The 23650-nt window shown below is 45.6% G+C and overlaps 7 protein-coding genes and 1 non-coding gene across 8 annotated transcripts; 2 read left to right on the top strand and 6 right to left on the bottom strand.

Annotated features, from left to right (window-relative positions):
• Positions 1 to 346: 346 nt before the first annotated feature.
• Positions 347 to 2081, bottom strand: GGS22DRAFT_198835 (uncharacterized protein; the record flags this gene model as incomplete). Its single annotated transcript, XM_047966193.1, has 6 exons — positions 1745 to 2081; positions 1459 to 1672; positions 1280 to 1326; positions 792 to 1177; positions 635 to 734; positions 347 to 559 (listed from the first exon to the last, which is right to left on the bottom strand). The coding sequence occupies exons 1-6, from the start codon at positions 1991 to 1993 to the stop codon at positions 347 to 349; spliced, it is 1209 nt and encodes a 402-aa protein (XP_047821491.1). The 5' UTR covers positions 1994 to 2081.
• A 133-nt stretch (positions 2082 to 2214) lies between these two features.
• Positions 2215 to 4776, bottom strand: GGS22DRAFT_157787 (tryptophan permease). Its single transcript, XM_047960541.1, has 2 exons — positions 3838 to 4776; positions 2215 to 3754 (listed from the first exon to the last, which is right to left on the bottom strand). Exons 1-2 carry the CDS (start codon positions 4109 to 4111, stop codon positions 2460 to 2462), a joined length of 1569 nt encoding a protein of 522 aa, XP_047821490.1. The 5' UTR covers positions 4112 to 4776; the 3' UTR covers positions 2215 to 2459.
• A 162-nt stretch (positions 4777 to 4938) lies between these two features.
• GGS22DRAFT_t36 lies at positions 4939 to 5010 on the top strand. Its single transcript has one exon. It is a non-coding gene; the product is annotated as a tRNA-Trp (tRNA).
• Positions 5011 to 5151: 141 nt separating this feature from the next.
• On the bottom strand, positions 5152 to 7271 carry GGS22DRAFT_157785 (WD40 repeat-like protein). The gene has a single exon (XM_047960540.1). The coding sequence runs from the start codon at positions 7133 to 7135 to the stop codon at positions 5627 to 5629; it is 1509 nt and encodes a 502-aa protein (XP_047821489.1). The 5' UTR covers positions 7136 to 7271; the 3' UTR covers positions 5152 to 5626.
• A 358-nt stretch (positions 7272 to 7629) lies between these two features.
• Positions 7630 to 8347, top strand: GGS22DRAFT_112534 (uncharacterized protein). Its single transcript, XM_047957994.1, has 2 exons — positions 7630 to 8218; positions 8337 to 8347. Exon 1 carries the CDS (start codon positions 7722 to 7724, stop codon positions 8193 to 8195), a length of 474 nt encoding a protein of 157 aa, XP_047821488.1. The 5' UTR covers positions 7630 to 7721; the 3' UTR covers positions 8196 to 8218; positions 8337 to 8347.
• Positions 8348 to 8380: 33 nt separating this feature from the next.
• GGS22DRAFT_178647 (dihydroxy-acid dehydratase) lies at positions 8381 to 10733 on the bottom strand (the record flags this gene model as incomplete). The annotated part of the gene is made up of 5 exons (XM_047963590.1): positions 8381 to 9685; positions 9801 to 9964; positions 10021 to 10153; positions 10434 to 10526; positions 10575 to 10733. 5 exons carry the CDS (start codon positions 10731 to 10733, stop codon positions 8381 to 8383), a joined length of 1854 nt encoding a protein of 617 aa, XP_047821487.1.
• Positions 10734 to 11488: 755 nt separating this feature from the next.
• On the bottom strand, positions 11489 to 13231 carry GGS22DRAFT_112498 (Fructosamine kinase-domain-containing protein). Its single transcript, XM_047957993.1, has 7 exons — positions 13109 to 13231; positions 12931 to 13046; positions 12433 to 12804; positions 12100 to 12304; positions 11887 to 12013; positions 11767 to 11823; positions 11489 to 11711 (listed from the first exon to the last, which is right to left on the bottom strand). The coding sequence occupies exons 1-7, from the start codon at positions 13203 to 13205 to the stop codon at positions 11615 to 11617; spliced, it is 1071 nt and encodes a 356-aa protein (XP_047821486.1). The 5' UTR covers positions 13206 to 13231; the 3' UTR covers positions 11489 to 11614.
• Positions 13232 to 14247: 1016 nt separating this feature from the next.
• GGS22DRAFT_112486 (uncharacterized protein) lies at positions 14248 to 15759 on the bottom strand. The gene is made up of 2 exons (XM_047957992.1): positions 15290 to 15759; positions 14248 to 15183 (listed from the first exon to the last, which is right to left on the bottom strand). Exons 1-2 carry the CDS (start codon positions 15437 to 15439, stop codon positions 14335 to 14337), a joined length of 999 nt encoding a protein of 332 aa, XP_047821485.1. The 5' UTR covers positions 15440 to 15759; the 3' UTR covers positions 14248 to 14334.
• Positions 15760 to 23650: the final 7891 nt, after the last annotated feature.

Below are 23650 nucleotides of genomic sequence, written 5' to 3'. Positions count from 1 at the left end.
GTGTTTATTATTCATTAGATACCATTTTAGATGTCTTTTTCTTTTTGAGGGTGCATGTTATACGCCATGGATTCGGTATGTGAAAAAAGGGTTAGGAGGTATATGATATAGGACGAATAGAAGCATACGATGATATTTATATAGGATCTTTCTCATCGAGATATCGATATGACTGAAATCCTACATAGAGCGCTCCTGTAGCATTGTGATCTTCGGCCACATGCGTTCTAAGTTGTTATGCCTAGTACGTTTGAATGAGTACTAGGTATCTACCTCGGCAGGTAGGTCGTCGGTAGGTAATAAACATGGTAGTTCTGGAACTGAAGCGACGTACGATCACGTAAGATCATTCTCCGCGCACCTCCGTAGGAGCATCAGCCCCCAAAAGACTTTGCTCTTCATCTGCGAGGTTTTTCTTTTCCGTCGGGGGCTTGTTCTTCTGTAAGCTAACCCATATTGCAGATCCGATAATCAGGGCACTGCCGAAGAGGCTTTCAATAGGAGGTGTTGTTCCCCAGACAACTCGCTCGATAATCAGCGCAAAGACCATTTGTGTATACTATTTCTATGATTAGCCTACCAAGGACTTATTTATATCTAGGTACTAATATATTATGTAGTAATTATAACTTACGATGAGATTGGTGGCTCTCCCGGCTTTCTCTCTTTGTAACCCTTCGGTGAGGAGGAATTGTAGAAGGAACCCGGCGATACCGATCGATACTAATAAAGACCTGTGACAGTGTTAGTCACGCATCCCGTAGTATTGAGGCATGAAAGTGATAGCTTACCATTGAGCAGCATTCTCGGGAATTTCGAAATGTAAATCCGGAAGGGCCATGATAACAACGAACGAGACGACCGTCGCAAGACTAGCGAAATAGTTCACGCTTATGAGTGAGTGCGCGCGCTTTCCAATAATTCGAATAATGGAATATGCAGAGGCTGCACCGAACGTGCCAACGACAGCCAGGATAACAGCAAGCGAACGTTGAGCCGGCGTTGCGGGCACCTCGGGAACCATTCCTTTAGGTTGGTCTGCCATGAATAGTTGCGAGCTACCATCGTCGGACTCATTCTCGTTGTGGTGAGGAAAGAGAAACGCGGGTCTAGCTATGAAGAGTACACCAGCGAAAGCGATGCAGCCAGCTATGGCTTCTTTCACCGTGAACGGCTCCTATGATAAAGAGGTAGGTGATCAGCGAGGCCAAGATGAGTGAGAGGGACCTGGTCACCTGAGTTGCTTTATTGCACATACCCTTAGAACTATGAAACATACGATAGCTGTTGTTGTTGGGACGAGGAAAGTAATGACAGTGGAATCGGCTATATCCAAATAAGAGAGCGAATCTTGGTTATTAAAAAGTCAGCTTCGATCGTATCATATCTTCGGTGTACCTATCTTATGAGAAGCGAGTACCACTAGGTACCTATGCTAAAGAACCGAATGGGACTTACAATACAAGCAAAAAAGGCCGGTGAAGCCGGCGAGGCCTCGTAAAATTAAAAGTCCCCTGATATCTCGACGCCCGAGCGGAAAATCGGGAACTTTCTTATACCACATATATAAAGAACCCAGCACGGCGGTTGCAAACATGCGTACGAAGATAATCTGCAAGGCGTGGAACTTTTTCTCGAAACCCGTCTCAAGCAGGCGAGTGGCCATTGCCATCTGAAGTGCTATTAATAGGTATACAATATGGATTGCCAGGTTTAGTTGTAACTAGGTAGGTATTTTACGTACGAGAGATGCAAACACCTGAGCCAGGAATACGAAGAAGAGTCCGATGTTTCTTTCATAAAACGTTTTTAATTCCTGCCAAACAGTTCGATGCTCTTCATATTTTGGACTTATAGAATCATCGACCTGTTCACCGCCAAGAAGGCTGGCGGCATTGCTTTCAACTTCATCGCCTCCAGCTTGCGGTGGTCGGGCGTCGACATCGTGTTCTCTCGTAGAACCTTCTCTCTCGTTTATGGATCCGTAAGACATTATACTTGCTATCGAGGTAAGAAGGTAAGAAGAAAAGATCGGAAGACGAATTATCGTTCACTTTGTGCCATTTTAGCGCCATCTGACTAGTGATCGAATTGCTTTTTCTTTCCTTTTTCTTTTTCCTTTTCCTTTTCTTTCCGCCCCGGTCTCGGCTTCGGCTTCGGCTCCGCAGATCCACTACCCCGGACTTTTAGTTGGTCATGTTACCAAGATCATCATTCATGTTAGTAATTGTGTATTAGTTGATATTTTATGAATAAGTAAAATGTACTATATATTTAGGTATGATGATTTCATATCAACTGGTTACGACATATCGATTTTCTTCGTGGCGATGAAAATAAAAAATACCTGTGTATGTTAAAAAAAAATGAATAAAAACAAAACTCTGTTGGCTCCAAATAAGAGATGGGTATATTCTTCAAAACCACTGAAAACATGACAGTAGGCGCCTAAGTAATGTTTAAAAACATAACCAACCACCAACCCTTTTCGCTCTTCCAGTCCAACCTGCCTCATCCGGTTCGAAATCGTCCTTCGTATATACATCGGTAACCAAATCCATCTCGCTCGCCCGCTTAAATTTCGTTCTCTTGACCAATTTCCAAGTAACAAACATCAAGGCGAATAGGGGTAACTCGATATAGTAACTGACAAAATCGACAGCGCTGAATTTGGGACTGAAGCAGCTCCATCCCTGGATAAGGACGATAAAGCTATTGAGGACGATGGCGATGATCGGGCCTGCTGGGTAGGTCCAATTTTTAAAAGGCAGAAGATGCTCCTTGCCCTGGGCTTTCAATCCAGCCCGAAAACGCAACGAGGCGATACCGATGCTAATCCAGGACAGCTGGTTCGAGACGCCGACGAGATTCTGTAGCCAAGTCCATAGCTGTCCCGCCCCAATGAAGGATGCGCCGAAAAGCAATCCCGAGATGAATGATGTGAAAAGGACGGAAACCCAGGGTACCTGAAAACGTGTCAGGCGGCCGAATACTTTAGGCGCGTGGCCATTCACGGACAGTGTGTAGAGCAGCCTTGAACCAGCAAATAGAGCGTGATTCCCGGCTGAAACAACACTGGTCAAGATGACAGCGTTCACAAAAGAACCGGCCACCTTAGATCCGACCATCTGGAAAGCGATGGTGAAAGGGGAGGTACGTGTCTCCTTAGAGTTCAAACCCGGATAGTTGTAGGGCACATTGAGGCCGATCATGAGAGAAGATAATATATAAAAGAATAATATTCGCCAGAAGACGTTCTTGACGACTCGCGGTAGTTGACGCGCCGGGTCTTTCGTTTCGCCTGCCGTAATAGCGATTGATTCGGTTCCACCGTACGCGAAAGAAGCGGTCACAAATACGCTGGCGAAACCGCCGATGCCGCCTACGAAGGGAGCTCCAGGGAGGTACCAATTCCGTGCGCCGATATACTCATGCGACGTGTTCCCGCCCGCATTTACCGCAATGCTCAGGATTATGAAGATGACGATGGTGACCACCTTCAGGAGGCACAACCAGTACTCGACTTCGCCGTAGGCTCGTACGTTAATGATGTTGGCTAGAACGATTAGGAACCATATAATCAGCCCAAGCGCATACCACGGGAAGCTGTCAGTCCAATATTGGAAGACCAACTGTAGAGCAACTAGGTCTGCAGCGGTAGATACGGCGTCGTTAAACCAGTAGTTCCATGTAAGCGCAAACCCCCATGCGTCATCTACGTAACGCGCAGAGAAGGTGCAAAATGATCCGGCCACTTGAATCGTGATTAGAATGAACACATGAAATTCAAAAATTTAAGTCGGGATCGAATGGAACCGAACTTTCGAGCTTTCTCACCTGGAACAAACGCAGCCATCTCGCCTAGGCACAACATCGTGACAAACACGATTCCCCCGACGATAGCATAACATAGTAGCAACGATGCCGGACCACCGGTCGCCAGCGCTTTTCCAGTACCTAAAAACAGACCTGTCCCGATAGTGCCCCCGATGGCTATCATCTGGACTTGTCGCGGCGACAGCGACCTTCGCAGCTGGTCCTCGACCACGGGCGCGTGCTCCGCACTATTGAAGACCGGGGGCGAGACATTCTTCTCGGCGTCGACATCCATCTCTCGAGTTTGTTTAGTTACCTAGGTACTAGGTAATTAATTACCTTGGTCCTTGAGCTATCGCGGACTAATTCGTTAGCTACGAAACCCTTCTTCCCCTAATCAACAACGTAGGCCGTTTCTGCGAAAGAAGGTGACATTGGATATAAAGGAATTCGCCTACTGTATAAAGAAGCACGCCATTCCACGTGAGGATGATGTTTTGAGGCAAAGCAGCTCCCAAGAGGAGATACCTGGTCTTGGCCCGCCTAATTAGGAAGGATGTAAACGCTTACCGAGCCGTAAGCTGTATTGTTTGATTATTTGACTGAAATATTTTCACTTTTTTTTTCTTGCCTCTTATTTTTCTCTTAATCCATATAACCCCATCTTATTATTTTTCGGGTTTCAGGGATGTCTTAATTACTTTAGGAAAATAACGAGATGCTAAAAATGTAAGAATAGGTACCTAGCAAATCCATGAACATCCCGCCATTTGAATGATGACCTTGTTAGAAATGGATGATTTACTAACCACCATTCATCTTAAAAGCTATAAGGAACTAATGAAAATGTCTCTGTATGAATTGAACTGCCTATACCGAAAATAAGCATTATAATTATGAATATATTCCAATCAAGGATCCTTATATTATCTCGTTGTCGTTGAAAGGTTAACGGAAACTAGAAAACGTTGAATGGAAAAAGGAATTCCCCACTTAGAGGAGCAGACAATGTGGAGTCTCTATCTTCCGGTAAAGTACGTAATATATACCATTTTATCCAACTTTCTTTCATCAGCATCAGAGCAGCCCAATGAGCTCTCACAGTTTGAAGCTAAAAGAAATGGCCCTATGGCGCAACGGTAGCGCGTTCGACTCCAGATCGAAAGGTTATCCGTTCAAATCGGGTTGGGGTCATCAATTTTTTGTCTACTTTCGGTTTGCCGTCGATTCTTTTTCTTCTCGAGGGAGGGAATAATAATCATTGAAGTAATCATCACTTCCCCCATTGGATAAATTGCTTTTTTTTGTAAAATATATATATATATATAAAATATCGCAGTATGCAATTCTACGGCTACTGTAGACATCAGGTTCTAGGGGAGACGGCAGTGTGCAAAGAACTTATTTCCCAAGTAGTAAACGTTTAGACCCGAGAATGATCTAACTACCTAGGTAGTATTGCTATCATCGTAGCGTGGATATTCCCCAAGCCAACTCTTCTTTTTTTAACAACTCCTATACCAAGTGGCGCCCCTTATATCAAAGAACCCCAACACCTCGCGACATAAGCCTCTGTCATATTTGCTCCGCCAATCTCGAGTAACCATCAGGTACCGCATGTCTACAGGTCCTAACCCCCATTTCTCCTCATTTCCAACGAAAGACTACTTAGGGGTTGTTAGGATATGCAGGTAGATGTGGTTATCTTCAATATTTAACGTAAAAACGTCGAATCATAGACGGCTTTAGACCCTTGTCAAGATGCGAACCCGAGGATGGATTTACATACATGTATTCAAAAGACGGGGTCCTATTTCCCATGAATCCCGTAAACGACGGGTATGGGCCTGAATACGCTGAACTCTTGGCCGGTAGCAACCAGCGTTCCGGGGATTTGAGGATGCCAGTGCACCTCCTTCGCGTGCTCGGAAATGTGTTCGAAGAGTAGTTGAGGCGGCATGTCCTTAACTCCTGCCGTATCTTTGCTCTCCTCGTCGTCTAACTCCACGGAAAGATCCCAGAGGGTCACCTTATGGTCGCCCGCAGCAACGGCCACCATGCTGTCGTCCGTAGGATGCCATTCTATGCTTGTGATCTGCTCCTTGTGGTAGTTGAAGCTCGCGATCGGGCTAGGTTTTTGCGCGCCTCCCTTCCATTGTCGCAGATCCCATACTCCCCATACTCCGTCATCTGCGCCGGTCGCGAGTAGGTGCGTCGTCAATCTAGACCAAGACATGACGTTGACATCAGTGGAGCTAACCTGTACCGTGATGGCGGGTTTTCGGCTCTTGCTTCGCACGTCCCACACGCGGACTGTGCCATCGCTAGATGCGGAAGCAAATACTGACGCCTCTTGTGGGCTCCACTGAATCTCCTCCACGCTGCTGGTGTGGCCCTGGAACGCTCTCGTATCCGTAACCCAGCCGCCTCCGTCTGTTCGCGTCGTCGCATATATCAAGCCATCGTTGTCTCCAGTCAGAAGCTTGCCACCCGGAACCAGAGGCGACCAATCAAGCGCGTAACCCTCGGATTTATGAGCTCGGATTGTGGAGAGCGGCTTGTTCTGCTGCGGTGTGATGAGCATTCCGGGGTTGTCGAAAGATGCTAGATGAGGAGTAACGTCATGTATGAAGATGTCCGATGACTCTGTCATGGTCGCGGTGATGGTAGTAGGTGGTTTCGAAGGGTCTTGGGAGGGAATCTGGTGACTTCGGATTCGATTCGTAGTGGAGGTTAGCGGGATAGACTTTGACTCGAGGATAGGTTCGGCTTCTTCTTCGTCGTCGTCATCCTCCGACTCCGAATCTTCTTCTTCTTTTTGCATGCGACTCAAACCGCTAAACTTCATGATCATCAACTGGTTCTCCTTTTCGCGTTTGCTCTCGGCTTGAGTGCCTGCGACGGTGTACATGGTAGCTGGGTAGGCCTTTTCTCGTTTATCTCCAAGCCCGTCGCGAATTATGTCGAAAGATAGGCAAGGCCAAGGAGTGCTGAGATTGTGAAGCATCTCATACGTTCCCGTGTCGGGAGCAAGATGCTGACCAGCCTCAAGCTTATTACGGCCGACGATAAAAGTTCCATTTCCATTTCCATTATCGACATCCATAGCACCGGCTGCCCGTTCATCTGCCTCTCGCTCCGCATCGGGTCTACCATCAACTCCTGCCTCAAAAATCTCATCTTCACTCTCGAACTCATCCTCGAATTCGTCTTCAAAATCGCCCATTTCCTTGTCGTTGTCTACATCCATCGGTTCGGGACGATCACCTCCTTTGAGAGGGGTGATACCGTCGCCGGCCTCCGCCGTACGTTTGGACATCGTGTCAAAATCTTAGATTGGTATTATCTATTATAATACGTAGTGTACGGTTGAAGGGTGCGGTTTAGATAATTGACAGTTTAATCAATTGGCCAGTCATAACTGTATGCGAAGTACAAGAAAAAAAATTATAATTTTTTTCATTGCCCCTCTACCCCGCGATCTGTGGCTGTTGCATGGATGGGACAGGGATTATCCAGTTCAGAATCTCAGTGCCAACTCGTGTACCTGTACGAAAGCCCGATGCGGACCCCTGCGAATATGCATAAACTTATACACCAAATGTATACATCATGTACACCATAATAAATCATGAATAAATATTTCTATGCTAGAATAAAACTTCACTAATACGAAGTACAAGTAGGTACTACGTGGGTACCTAGTAATTGCTGACTTCATCCCATTTCCGTCTTACTGCAATCAACATCTGTTTTCACGTTACACGATACCTACCTATTTATCAATTGACTTTTCCACCCATCCATATCCATGGATTCAAGTTCTCTTCCCATCTCCTCTCTTTCCTCCCACCAAATCTATTTTAACCCATATTCAGTCCAAATCAGGTTTTAGCTACACCGCCATGACACGCGCTTTTCAGTTCGGTCTCGCTGTCGAGGCCTTTCTCAATATTGTCGGAGCCGTTCCATTTGTTCTATACCCGGAATGGTGCCTTTCATTTGCTGTCGCTAATCGTTCTGCTACCGGTGCCCCGGATGTACCTCCAAGCTCCGCCGTATTGTGGCAGATCTACGGCGTCCTCGTTCTCTCGCTTACAGTTCCACTCGTCTTGTGTATTCCGGACTCGAATGCAGTGGCAGATAAGCGCCGAATCGTCTTCCAGACTCTTATTGCCGGGGAAGTCTTAATTGAAGCCATCTTACTACGGCATATATCTCAGCCGGAGAAGAGTGGCTTCACTCTGACTTCGCTTTTACTCAGTGCTTTCTTCTTGCTACCTGCTCTGTTCTGGCATACCTTTGCAACATATGTCAAGCCCGATTTGATGAGCAGCGACCGTTTTCCTTCGGCCAAGCCAGCTAAGAAGACACGTTGATCTAATGACCCAAGCAGTACAAGGTACGTAACTCCGATGTTACTATAAAACTCGCCACGCATGTCGAAAATACATGTAAATGTTAAGGCCCTTACTATAACATACGTGATATCTACACGTATTGATCAAGACGGATAGCAGTCTTCCATACCCAAAACTTACCTATACATAAGAGTCGAGAACGTCTAGTTTTCCGAATCCCATTGGTCTGTGACTGCACCATGACTAGCATCTCCGACCAGCCTCGCATATTTTGCCAGAACGCCTCTCTTTACTTTTGATTGCGGGGCTTTCCAAGCCTTCTTCCTCTCCCTCAACTGTTCGTCGCTCACATTAGTTATATCGATCCGATTCGTTACGGCGTCGATCAGGATCGTATCTCCTTCTTTGACTAGAGCAATAGGACCACCTGTGGCCGCTTCTGGGCAAACGTGACCAACAATAAAGCCATGCGAAGCGCCGCTATATCTACCATCCGTGACGAGGGCGATGTTCTTGAGTCCGGCTCCCATGATTGCCGCCGATGCCCTCAATTGTTCCGGCATCCCGGGGCCTCCTTTTGGACCTTCGTACCGAACTATGAGCACCAAGTTCTCGTCTCGCGGGATCTCACCGCGAGATAATGCCTCGTCAAGCTCATGTTCCTTTTCAAACACCCGAGCCTTGCCAGTAAAGCTCAGCCCCTCCTTGCCTGTGATTTTAGCCACAGCACCTTCTGGTGCGAAATTGCCCCGTAGGATCCGGATATGACCTGTTTCTTTGATAGGATTTGAGAGAGGACGGATGATCTTTTGGTCAGGTGGCAGGCTGGGCCAGTCAGCGACATTTTCCGCGAGCGTGTGGCCCGTGACTGTCGGGATGTTGCCGTTGATCAGACCAGCCGCTATAAGCATCTTCAACACCGACGGCGTACCTCCAATCTTATATAGATCTTCCATTAGATATTTCCCGCTGGGTGCCAGGTCCGCTAGGAATGGCGTTTTGTTGCTAACTCGATCGACATCTTCCAAAGTCAGCGGCACTTCGGCCGTGTTAGCCATAGCCAGGAAATGCAACACGCCGTTAGTTGAGCCGCCCAAAATCATGGTTATGACCAGTGCGTTTTCGAATGATTCTCTCGTTATTAGATCACGAGGACGGATGTCTTTTTCCATCGTCGTTTTGATCACCTCGGCAGCGCGCTCGCACTCACGTGCTTTTTCTGGGGATAAGGCAGGATAGGACGACGATCCAGGGAGAGTCAATCCCATCGCTTCTATGGCCGTCGCCATCGTGTTAGCCGTGAACATACCACCGCATGCACCAGCTCCGGGGCAGGCATGACGCTCGATATCCAACATCACGTCGTTTGAAGTTCGACCTTCGGTGCCGGGATTTGTCTTGGCTTCGAGCCGACCATATGTCAAAGCTCCCGAGGCTTCATAGCAACTAGTTACGTTTATATCACGCTCTAAAAGTTTCGAATATCCCTTTCGGATCGACCCTCCATACTATAATTTTAATAAGCCGATGGACGCATCTCAATTGCGGATATAATCGTCTCGAGGCTACGAGGCTAGAGCTACATATACGAATAGGTGGAGAATTATCGGATTATTGACTTACAATCATGAGGAAAGGCCGATTATGGCGTGCTGCAGCCATTATCACCCCTGGCATGTTCTTGTCGCAACCAGGGATCGCAATGTTAGCGTCGTGATGCTGCGCACATGTCACGGTCTCAATGCTATCGGCAATAAGATCGCGAGTTTGGAGAGAGTATCTCATGCCTAGATCGCCAGCGCTTAGCATAATCATAGCGAAAAAAGGGGGTCACAGGTCAAACCTTCGCCGCCCATGGTGATAGCGTCCGATACACCTACGGCATTGTATTGCCATCCCAGCATCTTCTGCTTTTCTACCGCTCTCTTAACAATCTTTCCGAAGTCCAGGACTGTCATGATTAGCCTGTCTAGGATCTAAGACCCTTATCACTCTATACATGCTCACTCACGATGCGTGCTATAGCCGACAGTCATTAGCATTAGTCACAAACCGTGAGCAGTTGACTACTACAGATGTGTAGCAGACATGTGTCACTCACTTGCACTACGAATCAGGTGTCAGCGGCAATGAATATAGGATATAAGGCAGGCCCCAGTCCTCGTCCGAACACAAGCCCTCTGGTTTTGAAAAGTGTATAGGTCGGAAACATGGTCTCACAAGAATATGCTAGATGGGCAACGGCAGAAAACATACAGCATTTCCTTCCCACCAGACAGTTGCGATTCCAACATGAGGAGCATTCTTCATCATTTCTTCATTCGGAACCCCGGCACCGTACAACATGGCCTATTCAACGTGAGAAGACATATTTATTTAGCTTCGCATGATACAAACCTGAGCGCCTGGATAATCATGTTCTCTTGTGATGGTATGAGACCAACGATTTAACGGACCACCTGGGGGAAGGCATTTGAATTGGATATACTGTGGATCAGACTTGGGGTCCTGAAGGCACGGACTAATACCCGTCTTGGTTGCCGGAGTGTCGCTCATGTTGGATTCCTCGTAATGCCGTATTTTCGTAAGGTCTAAATTTAGTAAGAATTGTTATCCCAAGCTACAGCTTTGGAAAATAAAAATACGACAGACGATTTTATTATAAGGAAAATTTTCACATATATTACCTAGGGTATCGTATCTTGCTGCGGGGTACGGTAATAAGTAAAGAGCAAGTGGACAGGAAGTTTGTTCGGATCCAATCGAAGGGGGTGACGATCTCTACACTCGGAGGTTTAACGTAGCGACGATGTGTATTTTCGAGGAGACAGGCATTAACCCCGGATCCGGAGCGGGTTCGCTCGGTTAAGGAATTTTAAATGCGTGGGAGACGATTGGTTCACTCATCGTGACCGAATAGAAGTCTTAGTTTAGGACGCCTCCTAGATTCACTAACCCGCCTAGGCGAAACCATATCCACGTCTCTGCAAGCCGAGCGTCGGGGCTGACGTATAGTCAGTAGACGAGGGACGAGGGGAATGTGGAGTCTTGTTCTGCATGTACAAACTAACCGATCGGGTTCTGGGGTAAACTAGGTACCTAGGTAAACAAGTAATGGCACCAATGGGATATAAACGTCGGTTCCTCGCTGTCCAGATACGAAATCTACGGTCTCGGGGTATCATATTTACACGTAAATATATTCTTAGGCCGAATACCTAGATACCTACTCGGTAAGCTTATGGTAATGAAGACGACCTTCTAATCGCGAGTAGATAAAGAGTCATTCGATTCTCGTCAAGGAAGGTCACATATTCGCTTTGTATGTAGTATCAGATATCGCGAGGTGATTAGGTACCTAGGTAGGTATGTGGCCGTACGATGTCGTATTTCCAGATGTTTAAAAGGTGCGATTATAAAGAAGAAATACGACGCAACTATGTCGATTCGGCGTCCCCCTTCGTCTGCGAGGCTTCCCATTCTTGGAAACCACCAGGAAACTTGTCGACGAGCTCGCGCATACCCGAAATCAACCTAATATGGTGACTCAATACACTATCAATCGTAAATTGTTGTAGGACGAACTTACATATGCCGATAACTCGGGTCGTCCTTGTATAGTATGGAATCAAGGAGATTAACTCGACTACCATTCCATTTATATCAGAAGCCGTCGATAGGACAGAGGAGGTATTTAAGTAATACTCACATCGCATATAAGGCATTCCGATCGTCCCAATCTTCCTCGGGCCACGACTTAGGGAAGTGCTTATAATATTCTTCTCGGTAGGACTTGTTTATCTTATTCCACGGCTGTCGCCAAACACCGAGTTCATCTACTCTCATTCTTCTATTAGCTTTCCACTCTACATAAATAAGTGGTACAAACCATCCATGCTAGATGAACATCGAGGGATCTTACATTCATTATGAGCATAGAATGAAGCCGCATCGAAAATGATAGAAACGCCAGTTTCTGCGTCACTCCCCGTGTTGCCGTCCCATAGATCCCCATGGATGAGGCATGGTTGGATAGAGTGATTACCCATCTGCAATGGCCTGAGGAGCCGCGGTATGACCTTTTCGAAAAGAGGTACTAAGTTCGATATGACATCTGTATCGTCTCCCTATGCAAACGTCTCATAAGTATGCGGCAAGTAATGAAGAGCCAGTTACCAGTTTCACATCTTAATCCTCAGGGAGTCTAACGGAAACCTAGAAAAATAAAGCCGTAGTAGATAAATGACCAACTAACCCGAGTCTTCAGCTCAAGCTCAAAGAGGGACCATGTTGTCCTCGCAAAATACTCTTCCCAGAAGTGAGACCAGCCGTGGTCGACACGCACATTCCCGTGGAACGTCGGTACGTCAGACCCGAATTTCGCTTTCGCACCGCCGACGCTACTCTTACGGTGTAACTCCGCAATCTTTCCAGCAAGATCCACGGCAGCGGGGACGTCACCCGTCATGGGACGGAACTCGCACAGAAGGAAATGCACATCTGGCATCCCAACATACGTTCCCCATCCGATGGGCGCGGGCACGAGATCTGGCATGACGCTGCGGACCCTGGACATACACGCAAACTCGCTCGACATCATCTCCCTGCCTGTTTCTCCATACGTAGTCTGTATTATAATTAGTTATATATCCTACATTTCACAATAGTTTATGCTAAACTCTAAGTGCAATCACATGGGTGAGAGTATTTGTGGAAATTGCGAGAATACTGTCTATGAAAGGAACAACATCACCTTGAGGAAATACGCCTTGCGCGTCCCATTCTCCTCGACATCGAGACGGGCTGTACGGGTCCAGAAACTAGCACCATGGGCAGCGATCGTCAAGACTCGGGTCCCGTGGGGAAGATCTGTTATTCACGCGGCTATTAGAGTATGAAATCGTCTGAATGGCAGGGAAAAGAGTGCTCACTAGCAATGACCGCGGGATCTATAACGCGAATAGCTTCGATTGGGACCTTCACTTCTTGGGTGTTCTCGGTCCCTTGCTCTTCCGTATTTGCATCCATACTTGCCTGTATTGGAACCTTAGAATTTTGTGGCGGTAGTTTTGGGGAGGGGGAGAGCGAGGATTTAGGTGAGGAGACGCTAAGTTGTTAGTGTAGGTACCTTCAGACGGCTAACTTAGGTACTAAATTTCACAGTTTATATGCATGCAAATAAGGAGCGGACACGCTAAATCAATCCTTTAAAAAAAGATAGAATGGCATAAAAGTAATACTAAATTTTACACTTGACGATTGACAATTGATGTGTTATCTCATAAGATAGATATAAAGTAGGTATTGTTGAGATTTTCAATCGACTATGTCCCAAAAGTCGAGCTAAGCCACTGGGTATTGGTCAAGGTAGACAATTGTCTCGTAAGGAGAGTGATGATAATATTCACCCTTTTGCTTTAGATGAAGGCTCATCGGCAACTTAAGATCCCGTTAAAAAAGAATAAAGACATATGTTGCTCTTTCGAGCTGAAAAAATAGTAAAAAAATAATGTACAAAATTCCTCACCCAGAAACATAGGGTATTGTACTTGCGAGATCGTAAATCATGCAGACAGAGGAAAAGAAAAGGATAGATATCCATCCCGTCATACGTACATGTCTACCAAAATCGTATCTAGCGGCCGTTGCATACATCAACCCCCTTTTCCCTCATGCCGCCTTCTGCACCGTTCACCCTCGCTTAAATTTATCAAAAAACCTCCCTACTAGCCAAAGGATTGAAATTGAGATGTTTGGAGAACCACCAGCTATGCCGGGGGCTTTCCTATTCAAAAAGAAAAGTAGCCTTGAAACCCTACCCATACCCGGGAACTTATCAGAATACATATTCTGGTCACAAACCAACCCGATCCTTCCCTTATGCCTCCAAACCAAGTATGGAAATGGTCAAGAAATGGTTAAATCAGGGTTAGTCGTAGAAACGGCCACCGCATATTTCAAAATAGAATCGATATGTAAATGAGGATGAGCCCAAGAAGAAAAGAAAATCGCAGACGTATAAGGGCGCATTGTTGCAGGATTCGGACCAGTAAATATGTAGCTTGCCCCAAAACCAAAGTCAAGCTACGCTATTGACTAGAGTGACAAGCCTGAGCTGCAGTATTGGATCCAAAAAAGAACTCTGAGAATTATTTCTTTAAGCATTAGCAGTTACGCCGACGCTTCGCTCCTCTTCTAGCCGTCGAACCAATTCCCTTTCCTTCGGACTTCGTGGGTTGGCGTCGATACCAAGGATCGCACTAATACGGGTCTTATCATGCTTTTCGTATAAGTTCTCGCGATCATTGGGACTAGTGACAGGGGTAAGCGGAGTTTGTCCCCCCATCGCAAGGACGCTCGCCTTCCACGCCTGCTCTAGAACAATTGGACTGATTCCTGAGCCATATTCAGACGCGATAGACGCCCAAAATGATGATCGATGTGCGGCGTAGATAGACTGAAGTCTAGGGATGTCCACGTGAGCCGAAGGTGGCGGCAGTGAACAGTCTAGTCGAAGAATTGGCGTCTGGCCGATTGGCGAAGGTTGGGGGAAGGGAGATGGTGCCAGCGACCGAGTTGCGTCTGGGACCGAGACCGGCATCGAATAGCTGCACGAACCTACGGAACCAGTAGTCGGGAGAGCAATCGATGATGGCTTCGGCAGAATAGCGGGGAGTCGAGGAGAAACATTAGTACCTGTAATGATACTGGGAAGTTGTACCGAAGTCGTATAATTCGGGGAATCAGCGTCATGGCCACCGACACTCATAGGCGGAGAGTCATCGCGCGGGGAGGATTCCCGGACAGGCGACGGAACGGTAGCTGGCAAGATTGGCGAGTGTCCGGTAGAGGAACCCGAAGACACAGACGTAGTACGTTTACGGCGATTGCTTCCGTGGCTAAGCTGGTGATAGTGAAGACGGCATGCCAGCTCGGTCTTCTTCAAATGAGCAGCAATGTGCTTATATGGCATTTTTTGGAGACGAGTTTGGAGCAGATACACCTCCTATTTCGTTGCACTTATTAGTTTCTATAACAAGATTCGAACTGTGCCTCCCATATGCTCTTCCTTTCCTAGATGGAGTCGAGCATAGGCTAGACTTCTCGCTTACCTCATCCTCACTCCAGGCTCTTCCTCCACCAGTCGAGGCCGCAAGTTTCCTACTCTTGGTGATTCCATATTCGTGGCGGTCAAGAGCATCACTCGTGGGCGTGAATGGAACGCCAGAGGACGCGGCAAGTTGCATCGGCGGGGACATCATGTCGTATTGTTTTTATGAAAGATATACAGTTGTGAGAATAAGATGGCGCTATCTCAATGAATCGAAAGTTTGAAAAGGTTATGTTATAAATAGGCAGACCGCGCTGCTTCAGGAATCGAATTTGTATAAAGTCGTCGTGATAATAAATCGGAGAATCGTTCGTTTCGATATGGTTACGTCAAGAGTATTGATATCCCCAAGAGGTTGCCTATCGAATTCGTCCTTGCCAGGTTGGAGGTTAGATGAATAACCAGAAACGAAAACGAATCGAATAGATAGCAATAGAGCAGTCCAAATAACACTGACGACGAAAGTAATTATTCAAAAGAGTGTAAGCAGCCAAGCCAGTTGGACAATGAAAGAAAGTGGTCGCTAGCTGCGAAGAAAGGAAAGAAAGGAGGCTCGCAACAGCGTTGTCAGTGATACAGTGGTTGAACCTATACGGTGGTAAAGGAAGAACAAAACAGAAGAAGAGAAGTAAGAACAAGTGAGACGGAAGGCGGATAATAACGATAATGCATCTTCTGCATCATGATACTCGGCCGACACAACCCTGGACGAGCTAGGGTTGACGTTACCGGGGGGGTAGACACTACCACACCTCGCATACACCTCTTCGAATATAGCCCTGTAACATGAGCTTAATATGGGGGTATATGCGACGAGAACAGAAGCATAATCTTGGCTCGATGCGCTGGGCTGACTTCCTTTCGTATCGATCTAAAACGGCCAGACCCAGCCGATGAAAAAGTGAGTGGACGAAGTCGGCTTTGCTGTCCCGAAATTATATCGAGGACCGACGAAGCCGAGACGACGACCAGAGAGGGCCGATCCGCAAGCATACCAGCGGCACGCAGGTCAAGATCGTGCTGCGACTAGAAAAAGGCGATAGCTTCCGTAGGATTTTAAGAAGATAGCTATCAGACTAGGCAGGTAGGTACCTAGTAGGAATCAAGTCTTAAACTTCAGAGCCTTTTCGAGAACCATAGTTGCTGCATGACCGGTACCGAATGTAACACACGAGCCACTACGGTATAAAGTTGACAGACATATTAAAAGGTATCCAGATCTAGACGGCATGCACTTTTGTTTTCTTTCTTTGGTTCCATCGCATACCCATGTTCGTTTCGACGGTGGAATAAAAAAGAGCGGTATTGTCGAGCGCTCTCAAGTTACAGAGAAGAGGGGCTCTATCTCTCACTTGACCGTCCCCTCGACAGGCTAGCAGTACGGTAGCATATCCCGTAGCAGAGAATTCTATTCAGGTAACTGGCCGAACTATTCTCGATAATGTGTGGATGTCGGAGAATTAAGTAACAGAGCACGTTTAGCAAATAGTTTTGACGTTTACGATACGGATTTGAGATGCCTCTAGCATAACTAGAGCCGCTGGAAGTCGGCCTAGTAGACTTGATCAGTACTCAAGCCGAGGCTAACTAGGTACACTACACGTGGGCGCATACGTGCATAGGCGCGGAGGTATTGTGGTAGTATCGTAGTGGTAATAAGCTGTGGTGGCCTCGTGCAGTTTCGCGGTTTCGCGGTTTCGCGGCTTCGAGGTTTCGAGGTTTCGAGGTTTTGAAGAAGAAGAAGGGTCTGTGTCGTAAAATCGGTTTGACATCTGGTTGGTTTTGTATTGATCTTGCTTCACCGTGTTACAGAGACGCGCTTACTCACTTTACAGGGGTCCTGATTGGCTCTATCTGACTCGAATCGACTTAAATCGACCCCACCACGACGTAGTGCGTCTTTAACCCCCCTGCCCCATGGCTAGCATGGAACCTTAAAACCCCCTTCTTTTCCCCTTTCCGTTCAGCCTCTACATACCTAGTAGAGGCTCTGCTGCACTACTATGTATAGGTACTTTATTAGTCCCATGTCGCTACGCTCTTCTTCCAGCATTTCGCCCATGTCGCATCACGTACTTTTACACAGCTGGAACTTGCCGAATCGAGGGCGTCAAGCACTAGTACGACATAACCTATACCCCGTCTTAATCTCCCTTGTTTTGTTCCGTGCTTCCATGTTGTTTCTTTCTTGACGCCAGCCTAGACCTACTTCGACCTTGATACGTTTCTAAACTTTCTCGATTCTACATTTTCTAAACATCGCGGGAGAGAATTCGACTTGCCAAGTCACGGAGATCTCTGTCAATATGACGATTGCGATGCGATGGCAATGCGGGTAATAGTTCAGTCCAGATTAGGTGTATTGTTTGGTTTCGCCTGCATAAAACATCAGTGTCGCAGTGGTAATGATAATGGGCTTACTTTATCTAAGTACCTAATTACCTAGGTACCTATCCATTGGTTGATTCGTACTATACGATCCCGAGGCATACTAGGTACCTACAAGGTAGAGATCTCAATGCCTATTCTTGATGATTTGTGTCGACATCCTTTCACAAAACAGCACATCATTTCTAGATACTAGTGCTGGCTACACTAAAGTTCGCCTGGCACCCCTTCGGGGTGCTGCGCTTTAATTAGCAAAAATACCAGTAATTAGCAAAGTACCCCTATAGAAAACTTTCTATACGATTTACATATAAGAATACTTGCCAAGACTCCCATGTTAATAAAGTACTTATAATTAAGAGAGAATCTCTCGTAATGGAAAGTATTTTGCTAATACCTGGTCTTTTTGCTAATTAAAGCGCAGCACCCCCTAGGGGGTGCCAGGCGAACTTCAGTGTAGCCAGCACTAGTATTCCGATTTTGATAGTTCTTCATCACATGCCTTCTAGGTAGACACAACCAAAGAGTCTACCTAGGTGCTAATATCTACCTAGATACCAATATTCTCATTACTCCAGGTTATTATACACACCTAATTTTCATAAGTTGAAGCAAGAATTGGAGGCCGACGAGCCGGATCTTCAGCGCTTGGTAAACAGAGCGAGAGCGCATCCCTTGTCACTCTTCACCGTAACTCAACGCCTTCGAAACCTGCCAAGAGTGTACTATCAGCCCTGGCCAACCCGAGAACATCACGAATCCAGCACGTCCCATTTGATGTATTATCTGGGGTTCCAGCTGTCTAGTCAAAACGCCACCAAGTTACTAATATTTATCGTCAAATACCGATTTTCAAGGTTATCATGAACGTCGAACCCACGCCACGCTTAGATAACACACCCGAAACCCGAAGGCGCACAAGGCACATACTGAACCCCTCGAGAACGGACCTCGAGACCTAGCACTGCAACCTCAGCTTGTAGAATAAGCTTCATCAAGGATTCCGCCATAGTGGCACGCTACGTCAGTCCTAACCTAGAGCGGGTTAAAAGTTAACTTGCGACTTTGGTAGCTTCGAAAGTTGATCGGAATAACCATGCCCTAAACTGTCTTTAGGGATTTCTTTAAACTTCATGATGGTCGCCGGAAAGGAATAAGCGGCTGGATTGCTTCAAATTTTAGGATTGCTAGGATATAGGCGGCAGGCGAAACCATCATCCTACAACACGTATCTGGATTAGGTCTCTATTCGCGAGAAAGGATGATGCTCTTTAACGGATTATTATATCTTTGACATCTATAGAAACAATTAAGGGCTGTGTTAGCTCGTTGCCGGCAGTTCCTGATTGAACGTTTTGCCAACATCGGCGTACTGATTAGGTGAGTAGGGTGGCACCAAGAATCATCCACGGATACCATTCGAGTTAATTGCAGCTTTATTTCAACACTTTCACCAACAACTCCAAGAGATCAACTACATGGGAAATGCTTAACCTAAAAACAACCTTGGAAGTTATCATTTTAACTATCTAATTGGGGCGTCGATCTTGAAATTATGCCCAAAAAAATTGAAATCAACCATCTGTCTCGATTTTACTTTATGATCACCAGCTAATATTCTACCAGGCGCTAAAACCCGTTGTGGCTCAAGTAATCCAGGATTACAAGATACTGTAGGAGAATATCTAGTCCATCTGAAGACTCAAATGCCCCAACGATGTCAGGCTAGGTTAGATAGATACGGCCAAACAAGTTTATCTCAACAGGATCAACTTCCCTGATATGTCGATTGAGCATCAACTATGAGATAGCCGACAGGGATCACGTGTTTCGCAAAGACGGTCGATTCCAGCAACATCATTTCTTTACCTTTGGTTGATGCAAGACATCAATATTCTACATTTTACCATATCACCATGTTGTCCTATAAAATATTCCTAGGTGCTCGTGTCCCGAAAATACGGCGAAAAGTAGCAGCCTGCATTTAGGGTTGTTTCCCAAAGAGAGACTCTCAGGGGGGTTGAGCAGGGGACATATGCATGATACCGGCGTAAACAGATACCTACATAATACTACCTAGATATGTATGTATATAGACTGCTAGGTTGTGACCTAGGTAAGTGTCAACAATCCCCTTACCCATAGAATCGCAACTGACCGCATATCTTACACGATCCCTGCCCCCACACCATTATATTTTCATGCCCGCATACGTAATAGGTACATAGTAGACAGCTGGAGGTAGTCGTGGCCAGAGTCGCAATTCTCAAACGGTGTTCTGACAGCCTGTTACCTCCTTAGTTTCAATCACTTTGTCCTTTTGAAAAACACATAAACGCGTCGTGTTAGAAGTGGATCGTTGCGGCATGGCTTAGCCGCTGATCAAGCATTAAAGGAGACCAGATGACATGTGCTACCTTGAAGATGGCCCATGGAAGCTTGACAAACAGGCTCACAATGATGGGATGAATGACGAGACTAGCGATCAGCCTACGATGACCCGAGAAACGTCATTTTCTACCTACTAAGTGGTTTAGGTAGATCTCGGATCTACGGTCCGATAAATGCCCTTGGTCTCGTACACGTACTCACTTTTCTTCGAATCGCGTTGCGTCTCACTCCCTATTGCTCACCTAGTATCTATCTAGACTATCGATCGCAAGAGGTTATTATCTATGCATCTTGGATGTCTTGTTTCCTAACTATCGTGGAAATTTCGTGGCCCAGTTAGTTAATATTCGGTCCATCTCCCGAAGAAGCTCGTTTCCAATATTTTGGATACTCTAAACTAACGAAAGCCGACTAGGTGATACCTACGTCCGTTCGGCGCGCGGCCGAGCACGCGAGGGGCACGGGCGCCGCGTCCTATAGTCGCAGAGCCGCAATAACACCCCTTTTCGTGAGCTACTCCCACTTGCTCTCGGGGTGGGATCTACACTGCCCCTGAGTAAAGAGCTGAAAATTCGGCAAAATTCGATGATCGAGTATCACCCAGCCTTAACGGTCTACGAAGATATTTAAGAAATTTCAAACATATATGCAAGTAGCAAGATAAATCTTGGAGTCATAGACGATGTGCAGCTTCACCTGGATCTATCGATATGACCCGAGTGATCTGAGGTAATACTGTATGCCGTGTGTATGCAGTCGCCTTTCCGAGGCCAAGCTAGAAGTATATGGCTTGAGATGCTATATTGCATGCCATTTCCGCCTATCCCTGAGGAGATCTACCTGGGCAATCTGGATTAAGGTGACCTTGGTCATCTTAATGCCGAGAGAGTGCTATATTTGCAACTTCCTTCAAGTTGTACGAACTCACCTCGTTGTAAAGCTAGGGGAGTCCAATACATACTGTACTATATCGTTTCCATCGTTATATTTCGCTATAAGACAACCGTAAGAGAGAGTCAAATAGTAATTGTGTCCAAGTTATATCATTGTGTGATATCAATTAGCCACTTCCCCTATACAATACCAACAGCCTCATTGTTGTATTTAGGTACTCTCCAAGTCTACGAAGTAAATGGATTTCTCAAGACATGAACAACTAGGACGATAATAAATTTTAGAGAGCGGATACCCTAAGCGATATGGCTTCATTTCACTGATACTGGGTATGTATATAGCCGTTCAATATCATGATATACTATTTTCGTATACTGGGTAATATCGTTTCGTGCGCTTGGTGTTCGAGGCGACTACATCTGTAATTTACCTAGGTAGGTACCAAGGGAAAATACTGTGCTCCTACCTAAGAATACGAATGAGGGTATGACTACATCTGTACCACGGTTTCATGAACAACTATACTAGACAGAGTGTACCGTTATGGGGAGCCAGGACGAAAATGGATACCTAAATAATTATTGTAACACTTGTATTGACTTGAGCAGACTTGAGACGACAGGACAATACGATAGATATATTGTAGGCACGGCGTACACAGATTTGTATCCCCTCTCATTTTTGAGAATTGACTTTGGTGAGTTAATGTTGTCCCAGTTTCGTGATGCTAACTAGGTAGTTAGCATCATATCCATATAAGAGACGTCAGGGATGGTGTGTATCTTATCAACAGTCTTCGAATGAACTTGAAGGGGTGGAAATGGATTCGAGAAATAGTAGGATCCGTACTCTTTAAATGGGCAAGCAATAACAGACAGACATATTATCTTAAAATGGCCGCAAGGCTGCATTGCATTTGTGCTTCGTACCTGGATCATATAGGTACTTGCGGGACTATGAATTGAAGTATCGTGAGGACGTGTGTACTCCGTACTGCGGGGAGAAGTAGCAATACTTGGCTAGAATGCTAGAGTGCTACATACATACCTTGCCTTGCGATTTCTTGGCATCGTGACATACATAAATATACCTTCTAAGGTTCTTCCCGATTAGATATTAGCTCGTCCTGAGTTGCCTCATTTTTGGGTTTCGAGTGCTGAATCTACCTGGATAAAGGTAACTTTATTCCTCCAATGTTATGTACAAGAAAGAAAGTAATATCCAGATATTAAGTGAATTTAATATGTATAATCAACTATTGATCATGCATGTGCATAAGAGATTGACGAAGTTATGTACTTTTTTCCTGATACATCATGTACCTATTTCCTACGGTAAAAGTTTAAACTTTGTCTACTACCGCTAGGAGGTATCTAGCAGCCGACTAGGTAGGTATGAGTAGCCTATAAAGAATAAAGTTATCTAATACCTCTCTGTACATATATAAATTATAGGTACTAGGTAATGTTTCGTGCCCGTTTAGATACACATCCATACTTACCTACACGCAGTATGCCTAATATATAGTATTGCTAAACACTCGACGCGGATAGCTACATGTACATATTATCAACTTTCGACTTTGAATTAAGGTGAGACTTAGGTTACCAGTTACATTCTCGACCCACGCAATACCTTGCAAGGGGTTAGGTACAAGTCAATTGTTACCTGATGTCATTTATATAGCTATGTAAGGTCTCTTATTACCTGAACGTGGGTAAGAGTGTATATAAATATATGTAGTTAATACTTCTGTAGGTATAAAGTAGGTTATGTAAGTTTTTTATTCTTTCTAAGGTTATCATTGGATTTTATGATCTAAAATGGCCCCGGATACCTGCAGGTAGCAAGGAACTAATCGATAATTCCACAAACTGTGTACTATGTATTAGATTCTCAGATGAAAGTCCTAAGCTGTCACTCGAGTGAAAGGAGACAGGGAATTCCTATAAACTAGATATTATGCATACAAAGTGCAGAGTGCATACGTCTAAAACGAAGAAGTGCAATACTAGGTAAGCGTATCATCACGTGCATGACTATTTCAGAGCAAGTTGGAATAGGTATTAATGCGAAAATACTACATAGGTACCCGCGTATACTTCGAGTTGTTGGTAATCACTCTTTGGCTCGGAATTTGACCCACGATTAACCGAGTTAAGGGTTAAACCGGGTCGAGGTTGCCAAGAGATAAAACCCACAATAAACTAGTATTAGCGAATCAGAAATCATGAACATATTCAAGGGCCAGGCTGGCTCGAACATTAAAAAAGGTATGTACTTTTTACCGACCACAACTGCGTACCTCTGAATCTTTTACCTTTTTTCCACCTTTTTTTTCTAAGGTGCCAGTCGTCGAACCCACACCCCCAGGTCTAACTACCAGGTTGTGCACGAAAAATAAAAAAAAAGAATAGACACCAATCCCAAACATCGACCAGCCTAAGCTCAAGATACTTTTGTCGAAAGTACTCATCGAAAGTACATCCATAATTGTCAACAGTACCTACCTCTCGAGTCCTGGTCAAGTCTATGTAGGTTTCCTGCATTGCTGAGGTATACAGGAACCTGATCTTCTCAAAGTCACTTTTTATTTTATTCTATTTCAATTACGGAAGTACAATACATACACATTTGTTGTCGCGCTACTTACTGCGATCCTTGCATAAGAAGCGTCAATTGTAGAATT

The sequence above is a fragment of the Annulohypoxylon maeteangense genome (assembly GCF_022496945.1).
Source record: "Annulohypoxylon maeteangense strain CBS 123835 unplaced genomic scaffold GGS22scaffold_4, whole genome shotgun sequence".
Classification (NCBI taxonomy): domain Eukaryota; kingdom Fungi; phylum Ascomycota; class Sordariomycetes; order Xylariales; family Hypoxylaceae; genus Annulohypoxylon; species Annulohypoxylon maeteangense.
The sequence above is the reverse complement of the archived record's forward strand: the minus strand, read 5'-3'. Positions and strand labels throughout refer to the sequence as shown.